The sequence below is a fragment of the Odocoileus virginianus genome, chromosome 24, assembly GCF_023699985.2.
Source record: "Odocoileus virginianus isolate 20LAN1187 ecotype Illinois chromosome 24, Ovbor_1.2, whole genome shotgun sequence".
Lineage (NCBI taxonomy): Eukaryota > Metazoa > Chordata > Mammalia > Artiodactyla > Cervidae > Odocoileus > Odocoileus virginianus.
In genome coordinates, this window is record NC_069697.1 from 25,591,706 (window position 1) to 25,612,776 (window position 21,071).

General features: G+C 54.8%; 2 protein-coding genes and 1 long non-coding RNA gene across 5 annotated transcripts; 1 reads left to right on the top strand and 2 right to left on the bottom strand.

Annotated features, from left to right (window-relative positions):
* Positions 1 to 216: 216 nt before the first annotated feature.
* SMIM41 (small integral membrane protein 41) lies at positions 217 to 4,854 on the bottom strand. The gene is made up of 2 exons (XM_070454382.1): positions 4,275 to 4,854; positions 217 to 2,571 (listed from the first exon to the last, which is right to left on the bottom strand). Exon 1 carries the CDS (start codon positions 4,801 to 4,803, stop codon positions 4,525 to 4,527), a length of 279 nt encoding a protein of 92 aa, XP_070310483.1. The 5' UTR covers positions 4,804 to 4,854; the 3' UTR covers positions 217 to 2,571; positions 4,275 to 4,524.
* A 2,372-nt stretch (positions 4,855 to 7,226) lies between these two features.
* ATG101 (autophagy related 101) lies at positions 7,227 to 12,893 on the bottom strand. 3 transcript variants are annotated; one of them, XM_070454384.1, is made up of 4 exons: positions 12,807 to 12,893; positions 12,390 to 12,511; positions 9,542 to 9,869; positions 7,227 to 7,924 (listed from the first exon to the last, which is right to left on the bottom strand). In XM_070454384.1, exons 3-4 carry the CDS (start codon positions 9,791 to 9,793, stop codon positions 7,520 to 7,522), a joined length of 657 nt encoding a protein of 218 aa, XP_070310485.1. In that variant the 5' UTR covers positions 9,794 to 9,869; positions 12,390 to 12,511; positions 12,807 to 12,893; the 3' UTR covers positions 7,227 to 7,519. The 3 variants fall into 3 exon arrangements, with proteins under 3 accessions (XP_070310485.1, XP_020740377.1, XP_020740379.1); XM_020884718.2 differs by lacking the exon at positions 12,807 to 12,893 and adding an exon at positions 12,742 to 12,789; XM_020884720.2 differs by lacking the exon at positions 12,807 to 12,893 and adding an exon at positions 10,673 to 10,885 and having other exon boundaries at positions 12,390 to 12,776.
* Positions 12,894 to 12,962: 69 nt separating this feature from the next.
* Positions 12,963 to 21,071, top strand: LOC139030827 (uncharacterized). Its single transcript, XR_011483234.1, has 2 exons — positions 12,963 to 13,043; positions 19,031 to 21,071. It is a non-coding gene; the product is annotated as an uncharacterized lncRNA (long non-coding RNA).

Genomic DNA, 21,071 nt, shown 5'->3' on the forward strand with positions numbered 1-21,071 from the left:
ATAAGTGATGTCATATATCTTCTTCTCTGTCTTTGTTGTTCACCTGAAACTATCAGAACACTGTTAATCAGCTATACCTGAATACAAAATAAAAAGTTAAAAAAAAACACTCATGGAAAAGACAAATGACATGTTCCCAGAAACAGGTTGGGTGGCTCTACATCTTTTCTCTAGAGATGGTCAGATTTGGAGGAAAAAAATAACATCACACAATAATCGCAGTGTAGAAAGCCTTTTATCTATGGACAAGCACACTATATATTTGATCCTTATGACATTGTCGCCTCCATTTTAGGGATGAAGAGATTGAGATTCATGAAGGTTCATAAATAGAATTCCATGCATATGCTCACAAACTTCACTCTCACATAGAGGCATAAGCTTTGGCCAAACTGTGATCAGACCCCCAATTGTTGTTCAGTCACTCAGTCGTGTCTGACTCTTTGCAACCTGATGGAGTGCAGCACACCAGGCTTCCCTGTCCTTCACTAATTCCCAGAGTTTGCTCAAACTCACGTCCACTGAATCAGTGATGCCATCCAACCATCTCATCCTTTGTCATCCCCTTCTCCTCCTGCCTTCAATCTTTCCCAGCATCAAGGTCTTTTCTAAAGACCCTGCCTCTTCACTTCAGGTGGCCAAAGGACTGGAGCTTCAGCTTTAGCATCAGTCCTTCCAATGAATATTCAGGACTGATTTCCTTTAGACTCTCAAGAGTCTTCTCCAGCACCACAGTTCGAAAGTGTTAATGCTTTGGTGCTCAGCCTTGTTTCTGGTCCAAATCTCACATCCATACACAACTACTGGAAAAACCATAGCTTTGACTAGACAGATCTTTGTTGGCAAAGTAATGTCTCTGCTTTTTAGTACACTGTCTAGGTTGGTCACTGCTTTTCTTCCAAGGAGCAAGTGGCTTTTAATTTCATGGCTGCAGTCACCATTCACAGTGATTTTGGAACCCAAGAAAATAAAGTCTGTCACTGTTTCCATTGTTTCCCCCATTTATTTGTCATGAAGCGATGGGACCGAAGGCCATGATCTTAGCTTTTTGAAAGTTGAGTTTTAAGCCAGCTTTTTCACTCTCCTCTTTCACCTCATCAAGAGGTTCTTTAGTTCCTCTTCACTTTCTGCCATGAGGGTGGTGCCATCTACATATCTGAGGTTACGGATCATTTCTCCCCGCAATCTTGCCCACTCTGACCACCGGGAGGCAGTAGAGTGTCGGTGTGAGAGTCACTGCCCCATCTCCTACCTGCCAGTAGATTTGGATCTGGGTGTGGAGAGGGAAAAGCTAGCACTGAGAAGAGACCACGGGAGAGGGGCTGTGGCTGGGATTGCTCTTTCAGGATCTGCCAGAAACAGTCCAAACTGGAGCAGGCCCAACGTGCTGCGTGCCAAGTCACTTCAGTCATGTCTGACTCTCTGCAACTCTATGGAGCCCACCAGACTTCTCTGTCCATGGGATTCTCCAGGCAAGAACACTGGAATGGGTTGCCATGTCCTCCTCCAGGGGATCTTTCCAACCCAGGGATCCACCTTGTATCTCTTATGTCTCCCGCACTGGCAGGCGGGTTCTTTACCACTGGCCCAGGGTTACCACTAATTCCAAGAGTCAGGAGCTGAAAACATTAACTGTATACTCCAACTTTACATCACCAGCATATTTAATAACAAGCCACAGGAAGTGACAGGGCGGTGATGAGTCATTGCTGGGGCACACAAGACCTTCAAATTTGGGACACTGGCCTACCGCCTGCAGCAGGGACAAGTCACTAGCCTGTCAGACCACAGCCATCCAGCACCAGAGATGGGACGAGGCCCAGCAGGCACAAGTCTGTCAGCCTCTGCAGCACTGAGCATCCTGAGGGTGTGGCCACTTCAGTGCCCAGGACGCACAACAGTTGCCAGGGGGCCCATTCTTTCCTGGGGGGCTGACCACCCAGGCCCACACCATGAGCACTTCAGGAGGTTGGATGGAGCAGGTCAGAGACAGCAGCTGCGTGCAGGAATCCCAGGTTGAGGTCTCACCACAGTCCAGGTTTCTCCCAGGCTTTCATCTGTACTGTATATGGATCAAAGATTCCTTGTGTGGCCGGTAGGACTGGAGCAAAGCGCTCTGGGAAACAGACCATGCCAGGTTTGGGAATCTGTAAGAGATAGCCGCCCCCATCTTTGCTGGAAAGGGAGCCAAGGAATGACAACCCTTTCCACCTCAGGGTGAGACTCAGGGTTTAGAGGAAGAGTAAGCCAAGATGTATGTTCACGCATGTGTGGACCCAGCCTTTCCATCAAGGACAGTGCAGGCTAATGGAGCTTGTTGGGATCCAAATGCCTGGCCTCACTCCACGGCACACCGACCTGCAGTCATCACCCCTGCCACTCCTAACCTGAGCCTGACAGATGGCGTAACAACAGCACCCATTTCCCAATTTTCTGAATTCTTTCCTTCCCCACTCAGTCTGACAGCCTTGACCAGGGTCAGAATTTCTTAGCAAACATCTCAGGATCTTCCTCCAGGAACACTGAGGTCCTCCACAGCACACACCATGGGCCAGCTTCCCAGGCACTGAGCTGAAGGGACAGCAAAGACAGGAAGTTGGATGAAGAAAGTCTTTGCTTACCCCCTCTTCTTCACCCCACCACACCGTCCCCAGCCCTGCCTGGGTGTGAGCAGACACCACGACGCTGGGGACACAGTCTTTCCTGCCATCATATCTCCCTACACCCCTAACACCACCCAGACTTGAACCCCAAGGCCAATCCAAGTCATCATCTTGACTTCTGGTCCCTCTGCCCTGTCCACTTGGATTTCCATAGATGTATATTCCAGCTGACCCTCTGAGCTCACCCCACCCTCGTGTTCAGGCCAGAAAAGCTGAGCCCAGCTGCCTGGGAGTTATTGTGGCACCTGGGAGGCCATTCGCAGCAGCAAGAAGGTATCCAGCAAGGCTGCTGGGGAGCAGGGATGGGAGAGAGGACACCAGGAGGAGAGGGGAGTTGGGGTGCCAGTCCCAGAAGCCATATGCCAAATGTGTGGTGTGAAGGTTCATTCTTTTGGGGAGAGAGGCCATATTTTGCATCAGCATCTCAAAGAGGGGTGAGAAATCAGGGAATGAGAGAACAGAGCAAAAGGGGCGACCCAAAGGATCCTCACTCAGGGATACCACCCCCACCCCCGAGCTCAAAATCAATCAGGAGCCCCAGGGTGCAGTTTCGGCTTTGTCATTCACTTGAGCAGGTCACTTTCTTCCCTCTGAGCTTTCCCATTTGTAAAATGAAGGCCTCACCGCAGATATGGAGACTCTGGCCCAGCTGGAGAAGGAGGAAAGTGCACAGGCTGGAAATGGGAGACAGGAGGGAAACACAGCAGAATGTTGTGGGCAAGGGGGCAGGTGAACAGAATACAGTAAAGAGAAGGAGCTCCAGCCCCTCCCCCAGGACACAGCAAAGGGCTGTGGGGAATGTCCCTGGGCCTAGCCCCGCTGCCCGTGGGCCAGGAGCAGTCACACACACCCCTCACTGCCCTGGCCAGCCCTCTCTCCAAGGGGTGGGGGCGGCGTGCCTGAGGTGAGAAGTCCACAGCTCAGCAAGTCCAGCGCGGCACAGCTGCCCGGGATTAACACCACATCCTGGGCTCCTCTGCAGAGGGATCACACGTCGTCGCCTTCACAGCTGCTTAGCTGCACGTTGCCCACTCAGGCCCCTCACCCCCAGCGGCCCCTCCTCACACACGCCGCCCTCCCCTCTCAGGGGCCAGCCAGGACGCTGCCTCTGCCTTGGCAGGCCAGGAGAGGGGCTCTACAGTGGAAGGGCCAAGAGAGATCAGAGGCACCTCCAGAGAACAGCCGCACCCACAAAAACCCAGGAACCCCTAGGTGCGACGCGAAATAGAGACGGGCAGGGAAGGCTTCCCTCGCTGGCCCCTGTGGCTCGGCCCGAGACAGCCTTGGCCTAGAATTACCTTGTGTTTAGGCCACCCAGGCCCTTCCCTCCAGATGGCTCCCGTCCTTGGGGAGGGAGTGGCAGGAGGGCCAGATGGAGCCCCTACAGCTGGGAACCCTCAGCTCCAGCCTCCTGGAGCAACGTGCTTCTGAGGCCCCCCGGCTGTTAGGAACCTTGTCACCTTCCCCCACAAGCACACCCCAAAGCTGCTTGCTCCGGGTCACGTGCATTCCCCCCAACCCGAGGGGGGTGGGCAGCACACTTCTCCATCCCCCAGGGTCATCCAGGCCCCTGGTTCTGCCCTAAGACTCAACCCACACCCCCATCCCTACCTCGAGAGGGAGGCCACAGTGAGGAATTTTACTCGAATCTCCTCTGCGGGGAAAGGCTTCGGGAAGGAGAGGAGGGGAGAAAGAAGAAGCCGGGGCCTGGGATGGCTGCATCTGTCACCTGTGCGAGCGCGCCAACATCGCGGCAGGCTCCCCGCTGCAGACGTCGGGTGCTGGGGGGCCGCTCCCTCAAAGTCTGGCGTGGAGTCCACGGACCGCCGGGAGGCCGCGACCCCCGAACGCAGCCGGGCGCCTAGGAGTCGTCGTCGTCATCGACGCTGGCGCCGCCGGGGTCGCCCTCCCGGGACGAGCGCAGCTCTCGGGCCAGCAGCGCCGTTAAACCCTGGGCGCGGAGCAGGAGGCCGGCGCCCAGGAAGAGGACCCCGCAGACCACGAGCAGCGACAGCACGCCCAGCACCGCCGCCTGCACGGCGCGCGGCCCCTCGGGGGGCTCCGGCGGCGCCCCCGACTGATTGCAGCAGGAGCTCTGCCAGGCGCCCCGGGCTGTGGAGCCCGCCTGCGAGCTGTTCATGCTTCGGCGCCGGCTGCCCAGATGCGCTGAGGACCGCCAGATGTGCGGAGCCCAAGGCCGGCGGGTGGGCGGCGGCTGCGTCGGGGAGGGGCCCAAGGGGCGGATCCCAGACGCCGTGCGCCCCCACCCCTGGCGCAGAGCTAGGAGGCTCTTTCTAGACAAAGGGCTCGTAGCTACCGCCCAGAATCCCGGGGGGCCGGTGTATACTTCTCAGCCCAAAGGCCCACACGCCCACTCATGTGAACCGGCCCATGCACCCAACCAGACAAAGCCAGGAGTCCTGTCCCCAGGGCTCTCCCTCCACCACCCCCTTAGAAAAGGTCAGGAGATAGCCCTCCCTCAGAACCCTTAAGCCATTCTAGACCACATTTCAGGTGCTGGCCACGGTGCTGCCCCCACTGAGGAAGACACAGTGCTCCTAGGCTTTCTGTCCCTGGGCCGAAGTTAAATGATGCTTGGGCTTCCCTGGTGGCTCAGAGGGAAAGAATCTGTCCGCCAATGCAGATGTGGGTTTGATCCCTGGGTCAGAAGATCCCCTGAAAAAGGAACTGGCTACCCACTCCAATATTCTTGTCTGGGAAATCCCATGGACAGAGGAACCTGGCAGGCTAAGTCCATGGGCTCACAAGAGTCAGACACAACTTAGCCACTAAAAACCACCAACTACCTAGGTGCCACTGGGACAGCAGGCAAATGAGCAATGTCTACAACCTTAGTGATGCATAGCCTTCATCACCCCCTCGGGAGCTTCCTGGGGTTGGATAAGCGGGCCAGTACCCACCCTGGTCCCAGGTGAGATGGAAGGGAGGAGGAATTTAAGGCCTGCCCCCATTCCTCTGCTCAGGCCCAAGGTCAAGGAGAATTACAGATCAAGGGGAAAGATCTGAGTCACCAGGGCTCCTGTCCTGACCTTGAATAAACCAGTCCCCTACCCCTGGGAAGTCACAGTGCCAAAGGGGATAGAGATGCTATTGAACTGCCCACTAAAGGGAGCCTGCCTGCCAACTGGGTGTCCCACAGCCAAGCCAGGGTGAGAGTCTGGAGCAGAGCCTGGCTGCAGAAAAGAACGAAGTCTGGGGAAGCTGGGATGGAGGAAAGACCCTCCTGCCCAGGTCTCCTGAAAACTCCTGTAGCAATCCTGAGCCCTGTTTAAAACAAAGTCACTGTTAGTGAACAGCTGAATCAGCCAACTCCTCAGAGGAAATGAGCTGGTCTAAGGAGAAAAAGGCCCCCCAGACTGCAGCGAGTCAGGTAGGATCACATCTCATTAAGGAGTTGCTGACAATGGGCCTTCCCCATCTCCAAACCACTGAGAACCTCTTGAGTTCTCCAATTCACCAGTGCCCCAGAGGCCAAGGGTAGGACATCACAAAACCCTTCATGAAATTACACATGGCTGAAAAGTGGCCTGAAATGAGAAAAATGTGCTAACACTTCCTGGCCATCCTGGCACCTATCTGCTCCAGGACCATGGACAAGACCCCCAGACCTTGGCCATTTCTCCTTTAGCACTGCTGCTTGCTTGCACACTGTTCATTTAGTTTGGTTAGAGCTTGCCCCTGTGTAACAAAAAGCATTGTAAAATATGGAATAAATCAATGAAAAACACACTGATCTTGACAATGTTTGCCTAGAAATGGATGTGAGATACCAACGTGAAACTGTTAGTTGCTCAGTCATGTCTGACTCTTTGTGACCCCATGGACTGTAGCCCAAAGGAGCCCACCAGGCTCCTCTGTCCACGGACTCTCCAGGCAAGAATGCTAGAGTGGGTTGTCAGTCCTTCTCCAGGGGATCTTCCCAAACCAGGGATCGAACCCAGGTCTCCTGCATTGCAGGCAGATTTTTTACTGTCTGAGCCACCAGGGAAGCCCATGTCGCCCAAACCAAAAGTGTCCCAGGTCACCAGTCTCAAGGTGGCCAATCTCTCTCCAGAGGGAGAAGACACCAAGTCAAATGAGCTTTCTGTGCAAGTGGGGCCCTGTGTGTGCTCTACGGAGACAGAGGAGATAGTCTTTAGGGTCATCTGATAATATAAATCCCAGGGACGGAGGAGCCTGGTGCGCTTCTGTCTATGGGGTCGCAGAGAGTCAGACACGACTGAAGCGACTTAGCAGCAGCAGATAATATAAAAGGCAGGTTATAGCTTCCTTAGGAAGGGAGGAGAAATAGCACAGCAATATCCAGAAGCAGCAGATCCTGATCTGTGTCATCATTTATGGGACTGACTGTGGTCACACTTGCTTATGTGAATGTCCAACAAAGTACGAGATCGATCAGCTTTAATCTATCTTCAATCACATCATGCACCCCCATCTTGGAATAATGCCCTCAGCACACTCACGTGTTCCTTGAAGTTCTGCCAGAAAGTGTTAAAATGTTTCAGGGCGTAATACCAGTCAAGGGAGAGACTCAACCCAAACTTACACTCTCAGCTTTATTCACCATCCTAGTGATGGCTCCTCTGTACAATGTAGGAAAGGGGAAACCCCCCCGAAACCAGGAGTATGGAGAGACAGTGCAGGCCAGACCTGACCATCAGTGAAGGTGACAAGGATGACCACAGACTGGCATCCACAGCACGAGGAAGCCAGGGCGGCCCTTCCCAGTCTCATCAAGGACCCGAAGCGGGTTCCAGAGCCCCAAGGGCCTAACAGTACTTCCCCAGAAGCCAAGGTCCGTAAGCCATCAAGGAGCACCAAGGCCCTGGAGAGACCTAGAGGGCCAGGGTGTCTTTAATGAGCCTGCGCATGGTGGTGGTGACGGAGGAGCCCAGGGCGTCAGTGATCTGGAAGGAAATCTTATAGAGGTAGGGCTGCACGTCCCGCAAGCCCGTGTCGAACACGTTGTCCACCTCTGACTGCGTGGGCATCTTGGGCAGGTACTCATGCCGGTTCATCACCTCCACAATGTTGATGATCTTCTCGCAGAGCTTCTCCCCCACCTTCTCCCGGCATATCTGCCGCTCCTGCTCTGTGGCCAGGGCCACCACATGCACCTTGACTGTCCATACCTCCCAGGGGATGCACTCATCGGAGAAAGGCCAGCGAGACTTCTTCTTCTGGTAGAACTCCAGGGACATCTGCCCCAGCCCATCGCCCCCGGAGTTGCGCAGAGCATCCTGGGAAAGGAGGAGCAAGAGTGAGCAGGCCAAGGCCTCCACTGGGTTCTTACCCTGTTCTTACCCTGTGAGGGCCAGCTTCCCAAGCCCCAGTGAAAGCTCTTTATCAGACCTCCGGGGAGGGCAGAGAACGAGACCCAGAGAGTAAAGGATTTGTACAAAGTGACACAAATGGCTCCTCTTAAGCAGAACCCTCCTTCATTCCCTCAAAGACAACCTAAACTCACAGTTTCTAAAGAAAAGCCCAGTGATCCTTGAATAGAGAGACAGAAGCCAAGGAACAGAGCAGGGTGGGAGGGGAAGGACAGACCACATTTAGAGCTTCTCCCTCTTTTCCTCTGAGAAGCAAATGGGGCCACCTGGTCTAATAAATCTGCCTGTCCCCCCATGGGGTGTGATGGCCCACACTCTTCCTCCCAGTGTAGCCAAGACCCTAAAGCACCTTTCTACCTTTCTCTCTGAGTTAGGGCCAACCCAAAGGTAAGGATGCCTCCCTCAACTCCCTAACAGCCCATCAGGAAGTAAGTCTCTCCTTTATTGACAAACCAAGCTCCCATTCCCTCTGCTGACGGTAACAGCAGCTATCTCTTCTACAGTGTTTCCTGTGTGACGGCTCTCCAGCACTTGACCCATCTGACTCACTTAATCCTCGTGGTGCATATACCCTATGAGATGGGTACAGCTTTCATTCCAAATTTACATATAGTGAAACTGCAGTCCAGAGGAGCAGAGTCACTTGCCCAAGGTCACACACTTGTGGGTGGTAGAGCCTGGCTTGAGTCCATGCCCTTAAGAGTCCACTGTGTTTCATGTACCTCTCATTGGCATCTGGAGGACAGGGGTCTGAATACCACTGCCTCCCCTGAAGGGGGACTGGGAAACTCATCAATTTTCCCTTTCTAGGCTAGGAGCAATGGGAGGGCGGGGAGTACCCTGTGGCTGGTAGCGAGTCCACCCCCTATGAGGATCACACGTCTATGGAATGGAAGCCAGAGAGACAACCCTCCTCCTCTGATCTCAGGGAGGGCACTTTAAGAGAAATTCCCTTCATTACTTTAAATTTTAAAGATATGCACTCACTGAAAGAATGAAACACTGCAACCCTGAATGCAGACAGAATTAAAAATCACACCTCTATTCCCGCCCCGAGATGACCAATGTGAGCAGGCTGGTGTGTCCCTTCCACCTTTCTCCTGGCCCCTACAGGCCCACACAGACATCCGCCACACTGCCCACAGGACCCTTCTCTGGGACAGCCACCGCCTGAGCCCAGCAGCCCTCCCTCTCAGGGCATCTCGTATGAGAAAGGCCCGAATGTGGAAGCAGAAGCACAGAGGTGTCAGTAGAGAGGAGGTCAAGAGTGCAGAGGCGATGATCAGCCCAGGGGCGCTGGCTGCCAGTGCTCAAAGGGCTGCCTGCTCTCCTTGCTGGTATTTTTACAAGGCCCCCTCCCCTACCCCCGTACCAAGCACTCCCCACCCAGAAGAGCTCTGAACATGCCTGTTCCTGAGAACCTCAAACAACCTGACACGCACACCCAGGAAGGGTAAGCTGGTCCAACAGCAAGGAGGGGACGACACGCAGCAGCCCCCTGCTGCCCACTGCACCCCACCTTACCCTGAACTCCCCGACGACCTTGCGCAGAGCGCGGTCCAGCTCCTCGGAGGAGACGCGCACGTAGGTGAAGTCGATGAAGTCGCAGTCCACGTCCTGGGTGCCCACGGTGCCGATGGAGTAGGTGCCCTCCTTCTTGTAGTGGAACTTGCCAGTGCTGCGGTGGAGGAGCACCGTATGCAGCACGGCCAGCATGGCCTCCTCCACCTGCCGCCCCTCAACCGACACCTCCAGCACCTCCGAGCGACAGTTCATCTTGTAGCTGGGGGCCCACGCTGAGGTCAGGGACCAGAGGAAAGACGGTGGAGCTTCACCCCACCCAGGGGCCACCCTGCAAGAGGAGCCGGGTCAGAATGTGGACACATTCTGCCTGATTGGTGTGTCACCTGTTCACATCCTTCCAGGCCCAGCCCTGTCCCCTGCCACCACGGCCCTTCTCTGCTCTGTAGCCACATATGCTGGCAGAGGACCACTGACTCTTGGGATGGGAGATGGGGAGAGCAGCAAAGCTACCAGTCCAAACACCTAGCTCCGGCCTGAATTCCGTGACGGCATCCAGTGTGGTTTACAGCACATGCTCACTGTGAACCCCTGCCAGCTCCAGCCCTTGAGAAGCTGCCAGGATGGAGGACAGACAGGCAGGTAAACATCACCAGAGTAGTGAGACTCCATGATGGGAGTGAGAAGAAAAGGAAGACTAGAATCTGATCTCCTGGGACCCTGAATGACCAGGCATCTGGACTCTGTCCCGAGGGCAGTGAAGAGTCCATGCATCCCACTGTCCAACACTGAATCTACACATCAGAAAGTTAACTCCAGCCGACGGGTGAAGAATGGTTCGTCACTATTTGAGGGGTCAGAGACTGCTCTGAGAAGTCAGTGAAAGCTAAGAAGACTGAACTTGAAAACCTGACTGACACATACACACCAAATCTCACAGACTCTGAGGTAAAAATTTGCCAATTTAAGGGACTCTCCTGGTGGTCAAGTGGCTAACACTCTGTGCCCCCAATGCAGGGTACCTAGGTTCGATCCCTGGTCAAGGAACTAGATCCCACATGCCCCAGCAAAGATCGAAGAGCCTGTGTGCCACAACCAAGACCCAGTGCAGCCAAATAAAAAAAAAAAAAAAACCTTGTCAATTGAAGACAGAAAGGGTTGGGCAAGGAGTCTAGTTAGAGACCACCACAGTCGTGCCATTTCCAGACAGTGCAATGGGATGTGGCAGAGTGATGTGCAGAGTGTGGGGTTTCCACATCCAATGGCCCAGGGTCCGAATCCCAGGTCTCCAGTATCTTGCTCTGTGACCTTAAGCCAATCACTCAACCTCTGAGTCTACTTTCTTATCTGTAAATATAGAATAAAATAACACATGTGAAACACAGCAGGGACGCTAAAGCCAGACTGCCTGGGTTGGAGCCCCAGCTCTCTCATCAGCTCACTGTGTGATCAAGGGCATGTTGCCTCACCCCTAAGTGCCTCAGGTTCCCCAATCCATAAAATAGGGATATTCACAGTAGCTACCTTGAAGGGGTCCTCTCCAGAATGGGGTGAGTTAGCATCTGTAAAGCACTTGATGCAGTTCCTGGCAAGCACGAAGCATTCAGTATGAGCTGCTCTAATTACTACATTGTTATTGCTGAGAGATGACGCAAGGCTAGGACAGGACTGGTAGAGGGAGTGGGAAGGGAAGAACAGACTTGAGAACCAGAACTTCATCAGTAACTGAATATGAGCTGAGAAGGAGCGGGAACAGTCAAATTTCTTAGCTGAGAAGGTTCAGCTTACACACCTCCCCTGACAGAGAATTCACCTCTCCCAGCAGGTCATTCCAGTCTTTTTAAAGTTCTATTCAGAGACTCCCTCTTTGGAAGGGCTTTGTCTCTTAGTGCTTTAAACTGCTAATCTTAATTCTGAAATCAAGAGTCATGCACAGAAGAAGTCCCACCCCTTTCCCACAAGGGAGCCTTTCAGATATTCAAAGGCAACTCTGCCATCATCCCTTTACCCCTTCTACAGGTTAAAGGTCTCCAGTCCCCATAAACATTCCAGCTTCACATCACATCTTAATTCCTCAGGGGCAGCCAACTCTCTTCAAAGTGTACGGGTTTGTCTCTTTGCCCCTGAAGTCAGGGAGGCAGTCCACAGACCACTCAGAGATCAAGCTGGCTCTGTCTCTCACCTGGCAATCAGCCCAAGACTACCTGCATCATCAGTTATCTTTTCACGGGTGTTAACCTTGTCTGGTCTCTCCTACTAGCAGACAGTTCCTTAATGACAGGAACTGTATCCTATTCCTCCGCGGAATCTCAGTATACCTGGTTCCTAGTACACAGCAACTGCTCAATTCATCCTGAAAGGACTGCTGGACTGATTTCTCCTATATATACTCTCAGGATGCGCAGGCCTTCTTGCTCATTTCTGCCCTCTAGTCTAACTCCATCCAGCAGTTTCACATCTGAAAACTCCCAGCTCTGGTCCAACTCTCTTTTCTTCCACAAACCCCCTCTGGTATCCCCCACAAACCGTCAAACAGGCCACCCCTCTTTCCACTTTTGCCCCAAACCCAGGTTCTTCCCTCATTCTCAGTGCTATTCAAGATTCCACTTCAGAAAGTCAACACGAACCAACCTCAGCCTCCCCAACGCGGCCACCTTTGCTCTGTGATGAGCTTGTCTGCTCCCTCACCCTCGACGCCCCGTGAGCAGGGGACTTTGCCAGGGCAGTGCCTGAGAAGTCTCGTCCCTTCGGTGTCCCCCAAGGCCCAGGTCTGCAGAGTACCGGGGCAGACGCTGACTGATGCCTTCTCTGAGTCAGGCCGGAGCCCAGGGTTTCCCCAGCCTCAACTTACGCGGAGAGGCTGGCACGCGGGTCACTCAGGCTGGACCTTGCCCTTTCTCCTCCTCACGCACAGGTACGCCCTCCGCAGGTATGCCGAAACCTCCCCGCGCGCCACGAGCCGCAAGAGACAGGCTGAACACAAAAACACAAAGTTATTCGGCTCCGCATCGAGAGACCCTGTCGGACGCAGGAAGGACTTGCCGTCCCGGTTAAGTTTCTCCCGCCGCCAGTGCCGGCGAACCTCCACGGTCCAGGGACGCGGGAGGAGCGGAGCCCCGCGCCCAGCCAAGCCAGGCCCAGGAGTTCGAGGCGCGTCCGCGCTCGCACAGGACAAGGGCCACACAGCTAGAACCGTCTCCCACCTCCCAGAATCCCCGTCTGGGACCCGCGGGGGAAGAAACGACCCTCCCCGAGGAGACCAGATCACCTCGGCAAGAGGCGGTGCCGGCGCCGGAAGACCTGGCCCGCCCCTGCGAGCCCGGCCGGTCCCACCTGCTCCATCGGCCTCCGGTGGGGGCGCGAGCACAGCTGGCCGAACCCTGGCACCAGTACAGATGCCTGGACCGTTCTACATCCACACCAGCGGACAAAGACAACCGTATGGTGCTCTCTACGTTGAAGATTGCTTTCTTCTGGATTATGTCTCGGATTTTAAGATTTGACGGTAAGAAGTATCCCCCTCGTTTGGACGAGTCCATTTAACCCCACCACCGAGGATGTTGTTGTGTTTCGGCTGGAGCAACTCACTTCCGCCATAGAGATGAGAGGGAAGGAAGGGCCTGACGAGCTCTGTGCCGCCTCCCTAGGCGGAGAGGAGAAAGCCACCCCTGGGACCGAGACGTGGTCCCCAATTCTGGTCTCAGAGGACTGGAAGAGGTACCGATCCCCTAAGATGAGGGACATGGCATTTGGAGAGATGCCCTGGAGATGAGCTCAGACTAGTGTTCTGAGTGGGAAAACTTTAGTTGGTTCAATGTGCAAGATACCAGGGAAAGCGGGCTTAACCTTACTCGGTTATCTTCACACAGGAGCATTTCTTGGTGCTCTGCCATGACCGGTCTGGTGACTGTTCTTATAAAGCTTGTATTCTGCCATTGCCTCTCTGTGGGCCTCTTGATGTCATTCAACCTTTCTGATTTCCTCCTTTATAAATGGGGCCTGGGGAAGGGGAAAGTAGCCAGTCTGACAGGCCAACATCCTCCTCTAGAGCCTGGACTTAAGCGGAAGGGAATCAGGATGAACTACTGAGAGGGGAGGATCTGTGAGAAGGCGAAGGAGGGGGAACCAGGGGGCTTAGAACCAGCCCTGGGGAGGGGGAGGAAAGAGCCTAGGGACTTCTCTGGTGGTTCAGTGGTAGAGACCCCGCTCCTCTGCCGCAGGGGACGCTGATTCGATCCCTGGTCAGGGAACTAAGATCCCGTATGCTATGCGGCATGGCCAGGAAAATAGAAAAACAGCCTAACTTCCTCAGGCTGCCGGAAAGTGTGGGGAGTGACTGAAGGCACTCTGTACCCTGACACGCTCACCTCCGGAGCTTTCACTGCCACTGTCCTGACATCACCATCCTCAGAACTACCTGTCACGGAGCTTTGCAAGGCACCACACCAGCACTTCACATGCACTAGTGTGCTGATTTCTCCAACTGCCTTGGAAATTAAGTATCATTTCTCCCCAGTTTACAGATAATGAAACTGAGGCTCAGTGATATAGAGTGACAAGCTATGATGGCATATTTTATGCAACAACCTGACTGTGCCACAGAGTGCCCAGACATCTGGTCAAATATTATTGAGTGTGTCCATGAGGGTGTTTCTGGAAGAAAAACATTTGAATCACAGACTTAGTGTGGCTTCCCTGGTGGCTCAGTGGTAAAGAATCTGTCTGCCAATGCAGGAGATGCAAGAGGCATGGGTTCAATTCCTGGGTCAAGAAGATCCCTCCAGAGAAGGAAATGACAACCACTCCAGGATTCTTGCCTGGGAAATCCCATGGACAGAGGAACCTAGCAGACTATAATCTATGGGGTCCCAAAAGAGTTGGACACAACTTAGGGACTAAACAACAACAAAGCAGATTACCTTCCCTAGTGAGGGTAATAGTAATAGTGTTAGTAGCTGGGTCATGTCTGACTCTTCGCAACTCCATGGACTGTAGCCTGCCAGGCTCCTCTGTCCACGGTATTCTCCAGGCAAGAATACTGGAGTGGGTTGCCATTTCCTTCTCTGGGGAATCTTCCTGACCCAGGGATCAAACCTGAGTTTCCTGCATTGCAGGCAGACTCTTTACAGTCTGAGCCACCAGGGAAGCCTCTATGTGTGGGTGGGCCCCAACCAGTCAGTTGAAGGCTTGAATAGAATAAAAGGTTCTCACCCTCCCTGATTACTTTCAAGTTGAGACATCAGGTTTTTTTCCCCTACCTTCAGACTTGAACCAAACTATCATCTCCTCCTGGGCCTCTAGCCTGCCAGCATTTGGAATCACACCATCAGCTCTCCTGGATCTCCAGCTTGCTGACTGCAAATCTTGGGACCTGTCAGCTTCCATAATCACATGAGCCAATTCCTCATAATAAATCTCTTTCTATATATACACATCCTATTGGTTCTATTTCTCTGGAGAATCCTGACTAATACATTTGCCAAGGCCACACAGCTACTCTTTCCTCATTCTGCCAGTCATTTTTTTTTTTCTTTTTATCTTTTGGCTATGTCACACAGCATGTGGGATCTTAGTTCCTGACCAGGGATTGAACCCGTGCCCCCTGCACTGGAAATGTGGAGTCCTAACTACTGGACCACCAGAGAAGTCCTCTGCCAGTATTTTTTCCCACTCTTCTCCCTCCACACCTCACCCCATCCCTGGAGCCTTTTCTGCCCGAGGATGAGGTTGAGACCTCTCACCTCCCCTATCTCAGGCCCAGATCCTGGCCAATCCTTGCCTCCTCATACCTCCCTGAATCCTTAAAGGGCCATTCTCACTGTAACTCTGACCCTAAGTCTTACACCCATCTGGGTGGTCCTGTCAGGAACATAGGGTGCGGGGGTGCATCTCAGCCCCTCAAAATGAGTCTGTGTGGAATGAATTCTCCCATCCTCCACCAGCACTCCTGATGACCCAGATGGAATCATGCAGTCATGCTGCACCTGTGAAACTGTCCCCATGCCAGGCCCATGTCCTACCAAGGGGGACAAGTTGCAATCCTGGCCCTCTGGGAAGGCCTCAGAGTCTCACAGAGGAGCTGGACCAGGAGTTGCACCTGGATGAGAAAGCACAAGAAAGAGTATGGAAAAATGACAGCAGGTTCTGCAGGGGCCAGAGGGGGCCAGGATGGAAGCCACTGCTGTAATCCCAGAAAGATGCCTGTGGCCTGGAATAGAAAGTGACACAGTCAGAGTGAAAAGGAGTCCCAGGCCCTGCTCTCAGCAAGTTGGGAGGTGACTGGGCACCAGCAGGAAACCGGGACAACAGCAACCCGAGGAGATGGACAAGAAGGGGGGTTGGCAATTCCTGGACAAGAAGAGGGGTTGGCAATTCCAGGAAGAAGTGGGGCCACAGGGAATTATGCTGGGGAGGCTTCCTGAAGAAAGAGAAAGAAAGGAGCTAGAGGGAGAGGTCTCAGCAAGGGTGGAAACCGAGCGCTCTGAGGCAGGACGGGCCAGCACAGGGGGAGCTGACTTCTCAGTCAGAGTCACGGCCAGCCGGGCAGACAGGCAACTGGCGAAGGCCCTCTGAGGCACGTCTGCGGCAAAAGCTTGCGGAGGGACCTTGAAGGCCAACCCAAGACCTTGGGAGTAGGCAGCTGGCTTCGCAAGGCGACTGTGGCCTCAGATGGCCCCACCCCGTCCCAGTGCACCCAGGGGAGAGCTAAGCCCTGAAGCCACCCCCGGCCGCTCCAGAGCTGACCCCTGTGCGTCACAGGGAGTGACTCAAGCCTCAGCAGCAACAATGAGTGGGACTGACGTCAGGCTGGGGGCCCCTGACAGTGGCCAGCTTGGCTGGGCAGCCGGCACCCTGCCTTCCGACCCTCTAGTCCGAGCCAGGACGCGGGGGCGAGGAGGACCAGCTGTCCGCTTCTGACATCTGCCCCCTGGGGTCCTGGGCAGGGGCTACTCTGCTTCCCACTCTTTCTGGGCTGTCACTCCCACCGCCACCACCCTCCCCCCCCACCCCCCCTCGCCGCCCCCTTCAAGGCAGAGGAAATGGCTGGGCGGACGAGAGAGGGACAGAGAGCGTGAGAAAGAGGGGCCTCCCAGCCCAGCCTCGTCAGGAGCCTCAAGACCCAGGCAGGGCAGGAGGTGGCACAGTGGCTGCCCTCTGCCCCGGGATGCGTGGGGCTCTGTCCTTTTGTGATGGCGATGTCTCTGTCTCCCAGAAGAACTGTGTTTATCTCTCTGGCCAGCTGGGGTGGGGCTTTGTCTCTGTGTCTGTCCCCCAGAGGGAAGGGGTCAAGCTCTCCTTCCTGCAAGGTCTGTGCCTCTGTTCCTTTGGGAGGTGTGTGCATGACTGTTGTTCTTTGGGGCAGAGGATTCTGCGAGACTATCCATGCAAGAAAAGAGGCCTGTTTACCCACCCTTCATAAGGGAGTGTCTCCACCTACTCCTGGGGGGGTGGTACTTTTCTCTCCCAAGTTTCCCATTGGGCAGGGTCACTTCTGTGTCTATCCTCATGGTACCCCAGTTACCTGGGATGGGTCCAGGTCTTCCACTTGGGTGACCCTGATGCTAGACTCCCTGTGTGGGGGCCCTGTTGCTCTGATGTGTCTGGACGAGGGCAGCAACAGTCAGCACCCGCCCGCCCAGCTCCCAGCTGGGCACTGCTCCCTGCTAACGCAGCATGTACCAAGAAGGGCCCCCCCGCACTCCCCTCCCCGGCCCAGCTGCCACCCCTAGCCCTCACAGCCGTGCCGGCATGATTTATGGTCCTGAGCCAGCACCTGTGTGAGGCCTTGAGGAGACCTCAAGTGGCTCCCCCTTGGCCTGGCAGGGTCAGGGCCCAGCAGGAAGCAAAGGGGAGCAGGGGTGGTGGGCAGGATGGCCGGAACATGGGCCTAGGGGTGGGGGGCAGGAGGCAGACGCCAAGGCCAGAGACTCCAGGGACCCAGGGCCCTCAGGCAGCTCTGAGTCCAGCTGGGGACCCTGAAATGTGCCCCCTGCCCTCAGAATGTTCCCAGCTGCGTGGCGAAGGAGATATTGAGTGGGTGGAGAGGGGATTCCTCAGTCCTGTGCTCCTTCCTGCCCTTCCCACAGCAGACTGGAAGTTTCCAAGTCCCACTGGGCGGCCTAGGCCTTACCCAACAGCCCCCAGCCTGGGACCAGGACAGGGCTGGCAGCGACCTGAGCCTGGAGCAGGGAGGAGCAGAGGTTTGGGGCTCCAGGTAACACAGAGCAGCTGCTGGCTGAGCTGTAGGGCTGTAAGACCGGGCCTGGACAGGGCAGCAAGCGGATGGACAGGGGCTCATCCCTTCAGCCTCATGTTCTGAGAAGGCCCAGCAGCCCTGAGGTCACTGCTAAAGTCGGGGGCTTGGTGAGGCTGGGGCTCATCTAGATTTAAGCTAAAACACCCTGGGAATCCCCAGACCCAGCTCTTACCTGAGGCAACCCAGCACTGCCCTCAACCAGAACAGGCCCAACATAGCTTCTCATAGCCATGGAAGGACATCACTAGACCTGCGGACTGTCCCCAGCTGCCAAGCTCTGACAAATTCTCATACACTTCTCTCTGCAGCCACAAGGCCAGCTACCATCCAGCCCGGTACACTGGACATTCAGAGTAACCGTGAGGTGCCGTACAGCCTGTGAGGGTCAGAAGCTTCTCCGCTTCCTTGAGGCCGACCCTCGTCACCTCCCTCCATAACCACGGCAACTTCTTCCATCCCAGGCCCTAGTGAAGGGCCATCAGCCCCTACTCACTCAGACCTTAGACCTCAGAACTATAGCCCCTTCACTGTGGCACCTCCGGACTGGGGGCCTCTGGGCGCGGGGCCCAGCGTGGGTGAGGTGGGGGACAGAGGGAGGCAGGCTTCCTGGGTCTCCTGTGAGGACAAACAGAAAGCTTTGAGGCCTCGGAAAATCCCGCCTGGGATTCCAGGCCCTGCCGGCGTCACTGCCTTTTGACTATTGTCCCCAACGGAAATGACCCACCCCCAGGCTGCAGGGACAGAGCGGCCATTGTGAGGCCCCACCAGGCTCAATGCCCCCTTGTTCGTCCTCCCAGCCCCTAGCAAGACTCGGAGGCCAGTTCTTCCAGTTGCTAGTTGGAAAGAAAGGGCCTGCCTTCAGGCACCAGGCCTTGGGTGGGGCAGGGCGGGGCTGGAGAAATCAGCACCCCCAGCCTGTGCCCCTATCGCCCAAGTCCTGGAAAGAAGCCACTGTCCATGGTGTTTCTTCAACTTACAAGGCCCTGTACTGGAAGACCTAGTGATTAAGTACAGTAGTTAGACCCACCCAGCTCAGCCACTTAGAAGTCAAGTGACCTTGGGAAAGTCATTTCCTTTTCTCTGAAATGGATTCTCCTCTTTGGTGAAAACAATAGCTATTATTTATTGGTGCTTGCTACATGGCAGGCACTTCTGGAAACAACTTTGTATACATTCACCTTGTAACCATTATAGCAACTTTGTAAAATAAATACAACTATTTTCCCCACATACAGATGCTCAAGCTGAAGCTCCAATACTTTGACCACCTGATGTGAAAAGCCAGCTCATTGGAAAAGACCTTGATGCTGGGAACGGTTGAAGGCAAAAGAAGGGGGAGGATGAGATGGTGAGATAGCGCCACCAACTCCATGGACGTGAATTTGAGCAAACTCTGGGAGACAGTGGAGGACAGAGGAACCTGGAGTGCTGCAGTCCGGGAGGTCAGAAAGAGTCAGGCACATATTAGCGACTGAACAACAACATGGATGAAAACACTGAGGCGCAGAAGGGTGAAGTGACATGCCCCAAATTTCACAGCTAGGAAAAGACTTTTTAAAAAGCCAGGTAGTCCGGTTCTCTGTTGCATGTGTTCCTCATAGGGTGGTGTGAAGGACTAGAAATAGCAAATATATGAATTCAGTGGACGATGAAGCAGGTGTGGTAGCTGCTGTCCTTACCATGGTGCCTAGATACCTGTAGGGACCAAAATTCTCCACTGCCCTGCCTGCTTCCTGACCCTGGGAAGCATCTTCTCAAGCACCTTTGCCTTCCCCAGGGGCCTGCCATGTACTCTACATCTGTCTGTGCCAAAGGGTGACCCAAAGGGAGAGAGACTCAATCCAGCTACAGCTGGTGGGAGATTTCCCAGCAAGCTCTGCTCCTAACCAGAGTATTGCCACCAGACTCCCCTCCACACGGAACAGACAGGAAACCAAGGCTCAGTGAGGGAGCGGGGCTTCTCAGAAAGCAGCATGGAGTTGGAGGCAGGGCTGAGAAACGAAGCACATCTCCTGACCATCCCACCCCCTACCCCTGCCTCACCAGGTGCCAGGGCTGTGACAACTCAGGGGATCTGGCCAGGCTGCCAGGGACGTGTTCTTGGATGTTCACACACTGAGGGGGGTGGCAGTCATCATGCACAGGGCCTAGGACTCCCCAGCCCACCCCCACGTGGACCCTTCAGAAGACCTGGGGTTCAGCCATCATCCCAAAACCTGAGTGAGGGCAGGTGGTGGGGGACTCCCTGGGGAACCTGTAGGCAGGGGCTGAAGCATCAGGGAAGGCCCTGGATTCTGTCTACAGCGGAGCAGAGCCCTGTTTTGTTGAGCTTCCATCAGGCCGGGGCTGCCCTCATTCAGCCAGTTCGTAGAGGCTGTGGGGATGGAGGTTCAGGGGTCCTGGGTCAAGGGTCCTCTTGCACAGAACACAGGGTAGGGGGCCGGGCCCCGCGTGGCAGCCAGCTACCTTGGACTTCAGTATAGGGTCAGTTCTACATTTGTGTTTCTCCAAAGAGTGGCTCCCAGACCTCCAGCCTCACAGGCACCTGGGTGCTGGGTGAAAGTTGAGCTCCATGGGCCCCGCCCCTTGTCAAATCCCAGTCTCTGGGGTAGAGCCAAGGAATTTGCATTTTAAGCCAGCTAAGCATCTGATGGGCTTGGGAGTTGGAGAACCTACTTGGGGGCACTTGGGCACAAGCAGGGAACTCAGTCTTCCTGCCAAGAAGGTCAGGGTTACCATAACCTGGGTCCTGCTGCTGGGGCACTAGGCTTGTGGGGAGGGATACTGAAAGTGGGGATGGGGAGAAACTTCTACTGAGGACAGTGGCTACCACCATCCTGGGCTGCCCTGGACCCAGCCCTACACTGAGCACCCCACCCACACTCCCAGGGGACATGTGAGCTGGGGCTTCAGGTTAGGAACTTCCAGGCAAAGCTGGTGGACGAACTGGCCCCCAGCACGAACAGGCCCCATCCGTGAGCCTGGCCTGTTCACCAGAGGCTTTCTCCATGTCAGAAACTAATCTGAGTGCTTTGCCTAACAATCCCATGAAGCAGGTGTCATTACTTCCACCTTTTATAAATGAGTAAACTGAGGCCTGTTAGCCAAGTTGGTAACATACAAGATTTATGGGAGCGAGGGACTTCCCTGGTGGTGCAGTGGTTAGGACTTGACACTTCCACTGCAGGGGGTGTGGATTCGATTCCTGGTTGGAGAACTAAGCCCCCATATGCCACCTGGCTTGGGTTACCCAAAAATAAACAAAGGCTTACAGGA